This window comes from Propithecus coquereli, unplaced genomic scaffold (assembly GCF_000956105.1).
Source record: "Propithecus coquereli isolate 6110/MARCELLA unplaced genomic scaffold, Pcoq_1.0 Scaffold209, whole genome shotgun sequence".
NCBI classification, from domain to species: domain Eukaryota; kingdom Metazoa; phylum Chordata; class Mammalia; order Primates; family Indriidae; genus Propithecus; species Propithecus coquereli.
Window position 1 is genome coordinate 1,274,244 of NW_012145967.1, and position 10,485 is coordinate 1,284,728.

Sequence of the window (10,485 nt, forward strand, 5' to 3'; positions counted from 1 at the left end):
CTTGCTGAAACACAAGCTCTTGCCTCGATCCTCTCCGGCTTACTAAAAGGAGGTACAAGATCCTGCTCTTGCAGGAATAAAGACCGTAGATGCTATTGCTGTCTACACATATGCACACGTGTCCCCCTTCTCTGTGGAGACCAGTGCCATATGCCACTCACAGGCCCACATCTATGCAAGGGACACACCTCTATGTGACGATAGTTTCCGACTCAAACATTTGAGCAACAGATTTCTCTACCTCATCCAAACAGATCCACTGAAAAGGAAACCTTTTGGGTCCTCACCCATATGCGAGATGTAGAAAGCTGTCTGGGAAAGTTCTGGTATTAATTATGCAGCGTTCTCCACTGGAATAAGTGGTTAATCTCAAGGAGGTTTACACTGGAGACTGACCAACCTGCCCCGGGTGGATACAGAACCAGTCTTGGCTCCGGGGACTGTGCCCCATCATATGTTGTACCAATGTGAACTGGCAGGAGGAACGGACTTCGCTGCACAGCAGATGGGATCCTTCCTACACAGGCCTACTCTAAACTACTCTAACTGTATGACCCAAGCACTAAGTTGTCCAGAGTTTCTTTTTGTGACGTGCGTCATTGCTTAGACTCTCAGGCTGAACTTCCTCCTCTGCTTCTCTACCAGTTCTTGCCTTCTTTCCCATCATGGCCTGGGGGCTTGTTCTTCAGGCTCAGAAGGTACAGATGATTTTATCTCCACAGGGCCAACACATTGACCAGATGTCTTAGATTCCTTAGTTTTCATTCTTACGGCATTTCTGCTGGGTTTAGGCAAACGGCTGCAGCAGCAAACTTGGTGGGGAAGACAGCAAGTGCCCTGTGTTAGTGAGGAATTTCTGCTATCCTTTCTTTTCTTCAAGCTTATTACTTTGTTTTTGAAGAGCGGTTATTGTGGTGTCTTAGACATGGCATAGATAAGCTGTTTGAGAAGGTGTGAAATAATAAAAAAAAAAAATTAAACCTGGGACCAAAGAAATTCGAGGATAACTTTAAAGAAGCCAGAGAGCAAGTAGAAGAGAAAGTTGCCTTTATTTTCTTTTCATGGCAATTGCATTCCTTACAAATTTGTGTCTGGGACAGGAAGGAGTTGAGAATATTTTCTTTAGGCAGATTTTTATTTTTATTCTGATCTCAGTGAGATGAAGGAGCAAAGTTGGGGACTGCAGTCTGCAGGGCATGTTGGGTATTTTTATGACTGGATGATTTTAAAAACCATTTTCAAATCAGGATCCATTTTCTTTACCAAGCTGATTGTTTTAGAAACTTGCGGCTCACACAGACTGCAGACAGTGCTGCTTAAAACTGTTCTGACACAGGAAATAAAAACACAATCTTCTTTCATTTCGTATGTGCAGTTGAATAAAGACATAAGGTCCTGAAGATGAAAATCTGCCACCCCCTCATCCCTGCCTCCATCTTCTGTCTCCAGCAAATTCTTCTTTCATTGGATTTATTCACATATTCTACCTCTTAAAGTTAATAAGCATAATCTTTTCTTTGATTAAACTTCAGCATTTATTCTGTACTTACTACGCACTAGGCATGTAGATATAGAGAAGCTGGGGAGGCACAGGGGTGTGCTAGGACTGAGAGAGATACAAGATATGTTCATTGCCCTTGAAAAATTATAATCTGTTACTGAAGACCTCATATACATGCACATAGACTTGAGACAGTGTAAATGACTCAGAGGAAGGAGAAAGAGTTTTGGCTGGTGCCATCAGATAATGCTTCACGAGAAGGGGGAACTTGAATTGGCCCTGACAGGTAGAGGGGGCCCACCTGCCCAGCTGCAGGAGGGAAGGTGATCTTCCCAGTGGAAAGGAGAGTGTGGGCCAAAGAACGGAAGCAGGACAGAGCAAGGTTTGGGGCAGACTGCAAATCCCTGGATCTGTGAAGCTTTCTCCTCCAATCTCCTGCCTCGACTATCTCTATGATACATTCTGTCCCTAAGAAAATTCCCTACTGTCAACCAAGCCCACGTGATCCTCCTAGAGACTCAGGAGGCCTTAATGAAAGGTGCCCCCACTATCATGAAAGAATCGTGTGCACTTACAGATAGCAGAAGGCACACCTGGAACGTTACCACACGAAGCTGCGAAGGAGCTGGCCTGCCGTCCCCTTGCTGAATCTGGACTCCATACAAGCAGCATTTGTAAAGGACGTAAACTCCAAAAGGTTTTCCTCTCTTAACAAGGGCTGTCCTACTTGGTGCCGAGGCATGAAAGGCAGACATTTCACATCGACACTCGTGGTCACCCTTTTGGATAGTTACAGGAGCAGGGTGAGGCTTCAACGAGGGCTTATGAGAAAGGGCGGATGACCTGGGCTTGCAAGTCACCAAATCCAGTTCGACCCGGTACAGACAAGTCATAGCTTCTGGAGACATATTACTCTCTTTATCTGCAAGTAGGACTTCTGTGTTCAAGCCAGGTCTCTACCCTCGTGGGGTAATCCAAGTTTCTGGAAGCATCACAGCCAACCCTCCTTGCTTACGGCAGGGTGCAGCAGTGACATGGAACAAAGGTGCAGGGAAAAAAAGCCCAAGTGTGGGTTACTTAATTATAAACCACAGACTTGCCTTCTTAACCACTGTAACACTTTAATATTAAAATTAGCTTTCACTTCCCAAATAAACACTGACTTGTGACAAGGAATCTACTTTGGTTTAAAAAGAGATAACATCACTTCAAGAAATGTTTTCTAAGTTTGGGTCTTGATACGACTACTTTCACGTTGTTTTTCTTTTATTCTTCCTTCCCGACCTTCCACATCCCAGAGTCAGTTTGCTGCTGACTTCTACAGAAGCACCTGCCAGGAAGGTTTGCAGGGAAGACACGCAGGGACAGAGCCAGGAGTCCTCTGCATCCTCTCACACGCTCGTTTCTGGTTCCAAGAAAGCAGAGTTAAAATGGACTTTCAGACCAGACACAGGTGAGGATGACAGGAGGTGGCAGGGAGGCTCGGCAGATCTGAGAGCAGCAGAGCGTATCTGCCAAGGTGACTGCTGGTGCCGGAATTCCTCTACCACTTCAGAGTGGCCTCTGCGTCACACACCGTTGCTACTGAGTCACAGAAGGAAAAATGTTCTGATGATTTTCACTTGTGTCTTGCTTGACACTTAAACATTCTTTCTTTCTTTCTTTTTTTAAACCAGCCAGTGTTGTCTTTGTATAACAAGAAATATCAGCTAAGGCTTAGGATATGGAAGTCATGTTTGGGTAATGTCCTCCTCACTGCCTTTCTCCTAAGAAATCCTATTTGGTGTGTAGCAGCATCTCTCATCATTTATACCACAAAGGAGTGGCGGATATTTGCTAGTTGAAATTCACCCCTCAATGATTGCATTCTCTTGTCTTCAAGGCAGCGGGAGTGACTACTGCCCTGTGATTTCTGGCATTCCCAGAGGTGCCAAGTTACGGCAGAGCTAGCCCAGTTAGGCCTTCAACTACAAAATCATCATGGTTTCCCTTCCTCCCCAATTACCATTCCTCCCCTGTTCCTTCCCCTGTCATACCCAGCAGCATTGGCCAACCTTCTTCTTCTCATCCTGGGAAAACACATCTTGCTCCAGTGCAAAGGAAGACTGGACAAACAGCAGGTGCTGCGGGGCTGGAGGAGCGGAGGCTGCCAGGACAGCCTGGCTGAGTGTGTTCCTGAAGCCGGGACTCTCCAACGCTCCCCCAGACCGCGGGGTGGGGGCATAATCACGCTGGCGACATTGTCATAGCGCAGCACCTGCATTTCTACCAGGCCTCACCTCAGAGGTGAATCAAAATTTGCATTTTAACCAGATCCCGGATGAATCATATGCACATTGAAGTTCGATGAACTACTCTAACTCACTAGACCAAGGGTCCACAAACTACAAATCCTGGGCCAAATCCAGCCAGCTGCCTATTTTTGTAAATCAAGTTTTACTGGAACACAGCCATACTTATCTGTTTACGAAGTGTCTGTTTTCACGCTACAGTGGAAATGCTGAGTAGTTACAATAGAGACCGTTCAGCTACACAGACTGAAATATTTAGTCTCTAGTCCTTTACAGAAAAAGTTTCTTGGCTCTTATACTAGACTATAGACTCCTTAAAACTGAGAACAAGGTCTTATTTTGCTTTGTAAGACAGAAAGGCAATTTGCAGAGTGGTTATGCATGCAGACAGTGTCTATCAATACCCATTCTCTGCTTTTTCCTTGCTAACATCTGATTATTTTTATAAATATCTGACCTTCAAGGAAGGTGACCTCATCTCCAGGGGTAAATACTATTGCAAGCCAATGATGGTAACGCTATTCCCAATGTCAGTGGACACAGGGTGGCAGCTCTGGCCAATGAGTCAGGGTAAGAGGGCTTCTGGCAAACGGTTCCCTCATTCTTTAGATGAAAACATGGAAGAGATACCCTGTTCTTCCATGGACGTTATGTCTGGGTGTGAAACCCAGAATTGCACGATGAAGAAGGCAGTGTGAGGGCAGAGCTGACGTGGTTAGAATGACAGAGCAGACAGGTAGAAAGAATCCGGGCCCCTTATGAGGTCCCAGAGTTGCTGAATCACCAAATCTGTGGGTTTACCTATTCATGTACTAATGTTACGAAAAAATAAATTTTCCTAGTAGTTTAATTCCTGTCCAAAGCATCATAACTCATATGGCCAGGGACCATGTTTACACACATTTTTACTCCATCCGGACCTAGCAGCTGTTGTTGGGTGCTATGAGCAAAGGAGGAGTGGATGTTGAAAATGAATAGGCTGGAGAGGGCAAAGAAAGACTCAAGAATGTTCAGGGTTAGAAAAATCAAAACCACAATGAGATATCACCTCACACCTGTCAGGATGGCCATTATAAAAAGGAAAAACAAAATATAACAAGTGTTGGTAAGGATGTGGACAAACTGGAGCCCTTGTACACTGTTGGTGGAATGTAAAATGGTGCAGCCATACGGAAAACAGTATGAAGCTTCTTCAAAAAATTAAAAATAGAACTACTGCATGATCCAGCCATCCTACTTCTGGGTATTTATCTAAAAGCAGGGTCTTGAAGAGATAGTCGCATTCCCTCGTACAATGCAGCACTCGTCACAATAACCAAGATGTGAAGGCAACCTAAATGGTCGTTGGATGGATGAAGAAAATGCAGTATACCCATATGATGGAATATTTTCAGCCTCAAAAAAGAAGAAATTCTGTCACACGCCACAAAATGGATGAACCTGGAGAACACTATGCTAAGCGAAATAAGCCGGTCATAAAAAGACAGACACCGCGTGACTCCACCTATGTGAGGTATCTCACGCAGTCAAGCTGACAGAAGCAGAAACTAGAATGACAACGTTAGAGGCTGGGGCAAGGGGGAAGCAGAGACCTGCTGTCCAGTGGGTATAACGCTCTAGTTGCGCAAGGCGGAGAGCTTGCAGAGCCCTGCCGCGCAGCACTGTGCTGCTTATCGTTGACAACGTGCTGTGCGCTTAATTTGTTAAGAGGGTAGATCTCACATTGTGTTTCTTCACAACAATGAAAAAAAACCTACCTTGTAAACTGGAAATTCCAACTGGAAATTGGAGCAGCTTGTATTAAAGGTTTAGAATATATTCTCCTTTTATATTTTACTATTAAGCCTAATTCACAAATGTGAAAATGAAAATGTGAGTTGTCTCTGATGAGTAAGTATAGCTTTCTTAAATTCAAATAAGCAATGGCAGGATTGTATTTAGAATCTGACAGAGAGAACACAGCATCACCCCCTTCCTCTTTTTTATGTGATACTAAGATAGGGGAAAGGGCTTTGGTCTTATCTCAAATATTAAAATTCTGACTTAAATGAATAACATTTAGTCAAAAGTAAATGTTAAAAAAAAAAAAAAAGTCCTGGATTAGTACAGGCCCAATTCTTCACTGCCTTTTATCGCTGTCCCTAGTATCTCTTCCGGACAAATGCAGCCCTCTCTCAAGGCTACTCTCTTGCTGTATGAACCTATTATTTCCATTCCGAGTAGAAGGAAGGTCTGAGGACAGCTTATCTTTTGGGGGCCAGTGGAGCAGAGGTGGAACTCTTATGTAACAAGAAATAGAAGTAAGTTCACTGGACTGTGTCAAAAGATTCCTTAGAATTTATAGCCCTGGGGATGTCATGGTATTGTCCAGTTGTCAACTTAATGATTTTGTGCCACACATGAGCCAGAACTGGCAGCAGATTCAAAGCTACAAAGGTGGCTAAATACAAGTGAGGGGAAGGTATGCGGAGAATGAGGCAGAAAACAGGGCTGCCCACCTACACCTACCCAGAATAGCATCTTGGCCCTCACTGACCGAGCTAAAGGACCAGCTCTAATACGTTGTCCAGCTGGACCCCTGCAGGTACTCACCAATGGTGGAGACGCTGAGCTCTGCCTGTGAAAGTATAGGGTGGGAGATGCTTCAAGAACTTTGGAGCCATACCATCATTGTAATAATCAACTTTTAAGGCTGGAACGGCCCATGATACATTATTTCATTCACCTCCTTGCCTTTGGCAAGAATAGCACACCTAAGCCTCCGAAGTACATCAGAACACAACTGATGGTTAAAAGCCTCTAGAGGGGCAAAAAGGAAAAAGATTTCACAACTTTCTTCCACAAACCACTTTAATTGTGCGCTTGTCACCTACTTCACGGTCTAAGAAACCTGACACTTGCTCTTCACACCAGCTGGGAGGGTCTCACATTCAGTGGAAACAGGGTGCTAACAGGCAAGGGTGAAGCTAAAGTGACACCCTCGAAACCTCTTTGCCAGCTGTTCACATACGTTTAACGTACAGCACTTCCCTTGGGACTTTCCATCTGCCTGCTTTTCTACTAGCAATGCCTCTTAAGTGTTCCTTCTTTCTAACACACGCTGCGGCCTGACAGGGCACCTTTACCTTCATTGCTGCTGTTCTTAAAGACTAATTAGAGCCTTAAGGAACAGGAAATAAAAAGCTATTCCCTGCAAATTTGCTAATATTATCTGTTCAGAGTAAAAGGTCCCTGCCCAAAACTTATGCAGAGAGACCCCTTCATCACCTGGCTTCCTAATCTTTGGGCATTCTCAGCCATGGGGCAAGTGCTTTCCCTTCTCTTTGGAAACACAGGCTGAATATGCAACTTGCCAAGTGGTTTTGCTGAAGATAGACGGAAGGTCACTAATTCAAAAACTCATATTGCTCTTGTGCAGGGGGTTGAGAGGAAAGCTAATAAATAAAATCTGTGGTGCAACTCCCTGTCAGGAAAGGGTGTGAAGGGTGGGGTGGATTTACCAGAAGCTTTGGCAGTCTGCTTTGAAGTCTTCTGGACAGGAAAAGTGTAGCCACCCAGGGAAGCAGCCTTCATGACATCCTCCATAAGCTGATATGTTGGAAAACAGCCGATGAGCAAGAAGTCCCTTAAGAAATCTTTTCCTTCGTTCTCCTCCTGGAATTGTTGGGAAACTAGGGAGGACTCAGGGGTCTGGCTTTCAGCAGTGGCCTTGAATGAATTTTCAGTTTCCAGGTGGGAACAGAGAGCTCAGAAGATTGTTTTCTCCTCCAAGGAAATCTGGCTATAGTTTTACTATTCTATCCAGAGCTTGTGTGTTAGTGGATTAAGTACACGTGTGCACAGGGCCAGGCTTTTGGCAAACAATGATAGGGAGGAGGGCAAATGGAGAAGCAAAAGGGGCTCATTCCTCTACCTCACAGCTTCCTTTTCTAAAGGAAACAGGATCTACTCACCAGCAACAATTCAAACACCACAAAATGGACATGGAACTGGATGAGCATGCAATTGGGATAAAGATCCCCCCATTGCCTGCTACAAATGGAATAGAACCGGAGGGGAGAATTGAGCCACTGACCCGTGCCTTCTGAGCTACATCCTAGTTCCAGAAGGCACAGGCTTCCTGACTGCTCTCTGGGTGGCTGAATAACTCCCCTTTCCTGAACTTGGAAGAATGTGTGAATAACCTACGGCTAAGGGGAGACACCCATCCTCTTAGGGTTGCCTGGGGTATCTGAGGCAGAGGTGGTTGTAGCAGACTCCTCAGCAGAGGCACTGAGATCCAAGAATTCCAGGATGATGTCCCCAAGGCAGAAAATTAAATGCCTGAAACAAATGGACAAAACAACTTAGAGGGGGGTCTGGCTCAATCGGGAAACACAAGATCCTGTTTATGGACATTTACTTTCTCCTCCCATGACTGATACTCTAAACTTTAATAGCTTGATGAAGCCTCTGCCATGAAATTAATGTTTGTTGAACTAATAAAGGCTACGACTCCAATAAAGGCAAGCATAGTACTTGAGACGAGGTTTTATAAAATTCCATTTCTCTTTAGATAGTTACATTAGCACATCAGCACTGCTCTGAAGAACTGTGAGGGAAAATCCTTGTGATGTCAGGTTACTAGGAGTTTTCAGAGATTCTGATTATTGCTGTTTCTCATAATTAATCACTATAAATTTACAGGCTGCCTTGCAGGCAATGAGGCAAAACCAGGACCCTTGAGGAGTGGAAGTTAATAGACATAGTCTACTTTGGGACAGGGTTTGAGAGAGGAATGCAAGATTACTTAATGCTTTCCAGAAGCATTCCAGCCCAAGAAATGAAGTCTATCCCTTCTGGATGATTCTACAAGCCTGGTCCCTTTATCAGTCTCACTATCTGGCCTACTATGCCTTGTCATTAAGCAAAGATAACTCCTGATCCTAACACTAATCGTAGCTTTGCTATGAGGCCATAACCCTACGTTGAAAAATCATACAGCATATCATACACAGGCCAGGGCATGCTCTCACAGGGCTGGTGGATGCTGGAAGAGCGTGGAACAAGCCTACAGCCTAAAAGGGCATTTTCAGCAGCTCACATGGGGGCCTGCATAGAGTTCTTCCAAACGGAAATGGTAGTTGATCCAAGAGTAGCTTACTACCACATGATAACCTGCTCTGAAGCCTGAAAGGGTGGATTTTACTTAGTGTGTGTAGATTTGGACATCACACCTTGCAATCAGGGGCCCAGCACCAGTAAAGACTACACTCCCGTTTTTCCAAATGTGGGCTTTTCACTTAGAAACCTTAGATACCTCTGAAACCAGAGACAGCCGTGGTTATGCTGATGTTGAGTACATGTTTTTCAGCCTACCTGTTGATGAGGGGTTGTTGTAGTGACTCCAGGACTAGACCCCAGCTCAGCTGACATCTGTTCACCCCAAGGATTTCTACTACAAAGTCTGATAAGGAGAAAACAGATGGGATTTTCACATTACCATCGAAGCCCTAGACTCTAAGGAGATTCTCTCCCCAGGATCTCTGTCGTCTTCACACAGCTTGGCTATGTCTGGCATACCTTTAAACCACATAGCCAAATGACAATCCTCAGAAAACAGGGAAAAGCTAAGAAGAATATGTTCCTTAAGTTAGGTGTTTAAATAAGAATGATCCTCAAAAAATAATTTTGTAACCTGCCACCAAAGTGCAGGTACTACTTCTGATGTCACAGTTCAGGCTGGCAAAGAGAGGGTTAATAAGCGTAAATAAAACTGAGGGTCCAGAACTGAGTTCACTGCTACTCCCTGGTTACCACAGCCACAGGCAACAAGCTACCTTCCCTGCCCTCCAAAAACAACACAGAGCGAGAGGGAAAAACCTTCTCAGGCTTTGTTTTCACTTACTGCCAAGGACCAAGCCTCCTACTCAATGGCTGCAATTTACCAAGTCTGAGCTTCTGGAGGACATGTCATTTTCTTCCCTGGTCCCAAATGCCATGAGTTGGCAGAGCACCCAACGTCCTCACCTGGTAGGAGCAGCTCTGAGACCTGCCCCTGTAGGGAGGAGGGCACAGTTTCCCCAGGCCTGCCCAAAAGTTATTAACCCAAATATCTGTGGATTCTCACCTGGTATTTAGGGTACAGCCACAGTGGTCCTTCCCATTCCCTCGGCATCACCTCGGTGAGGGATACAAGAATCGCAGCCCTGATCATTTTCCTCTTAGCCTGAGAGCTGGTGGGTCAATGGGTTTTGAGTTTAGCCTCATTCAAGGCCCTTTTAAAACCAGGGAGGGGCATGTGGAAACGGTGGCAAAGCAGGATGAAAGGGGAATAGCTACGAGTATAACTGATCCCACCGGTCCCATTACCTGGCAGGACTCCCACCAGGCTCTGCAAAGCCTGTTTCTCAGTAGCCACTTTCTGCTCCCGAGTCCTTGCAGGCCGAGGAAACTTGGGCAAAACTCCACCAGGCCAGATGGACTCCCGAAGAAGCCGGAGGTACTGCACCCAACGCTGTGGACTTGTTAGATTAGCCACCTGCACCTCTAGCCACCTGTGGTGGAAGAGAGAAGGAAGCTCAGATGAACATGAAAGGAAGGGTGTGTGCAGCAAGGCAAGGGACTGAATGTTTGTGTCCCCCCATTCGTATGCTGAAATGCTAATCCCCATGGTGATGGTATTAGGAGGTGGGGCCTTTGGGAGGTGATTAG

General features: G+C 45.2%; 1 protein-coding gene across 1 annotated transcript in view; it reads right to left on the minus strand.

Moving 5' to 3' along the window:
* Window positions 1-6,662: 6,662 nt before the first annotated feature.
* Window positions 6,663-10,485, minus strand: part of LOC105810312 (sorting nexin-19-like) — a 6,264-nt gene continuing 2,441 nt past the window's right edge. The window contains exons 2-4 of the mRNA XM_012644273.1: window positions 10,144-10,328; window positions 9,151-9,238; window positions 6,663-8,115 (exon numbers count right to left, since the gene is read on the minus strand). Coding sequence (XP_012499727.1) covers window positions 7,983-8,115; window positions 9,151-9,238; window positions 10,144-10,328 — 406 coding nt within the window. The 3' untranslated portion in view covers window positions 6,663-7,982. The remainder of the gene's footprint in view (window positions 8,116-9,150; window positions 9,239-10,143; window positions 10,329-10,485) is intronic.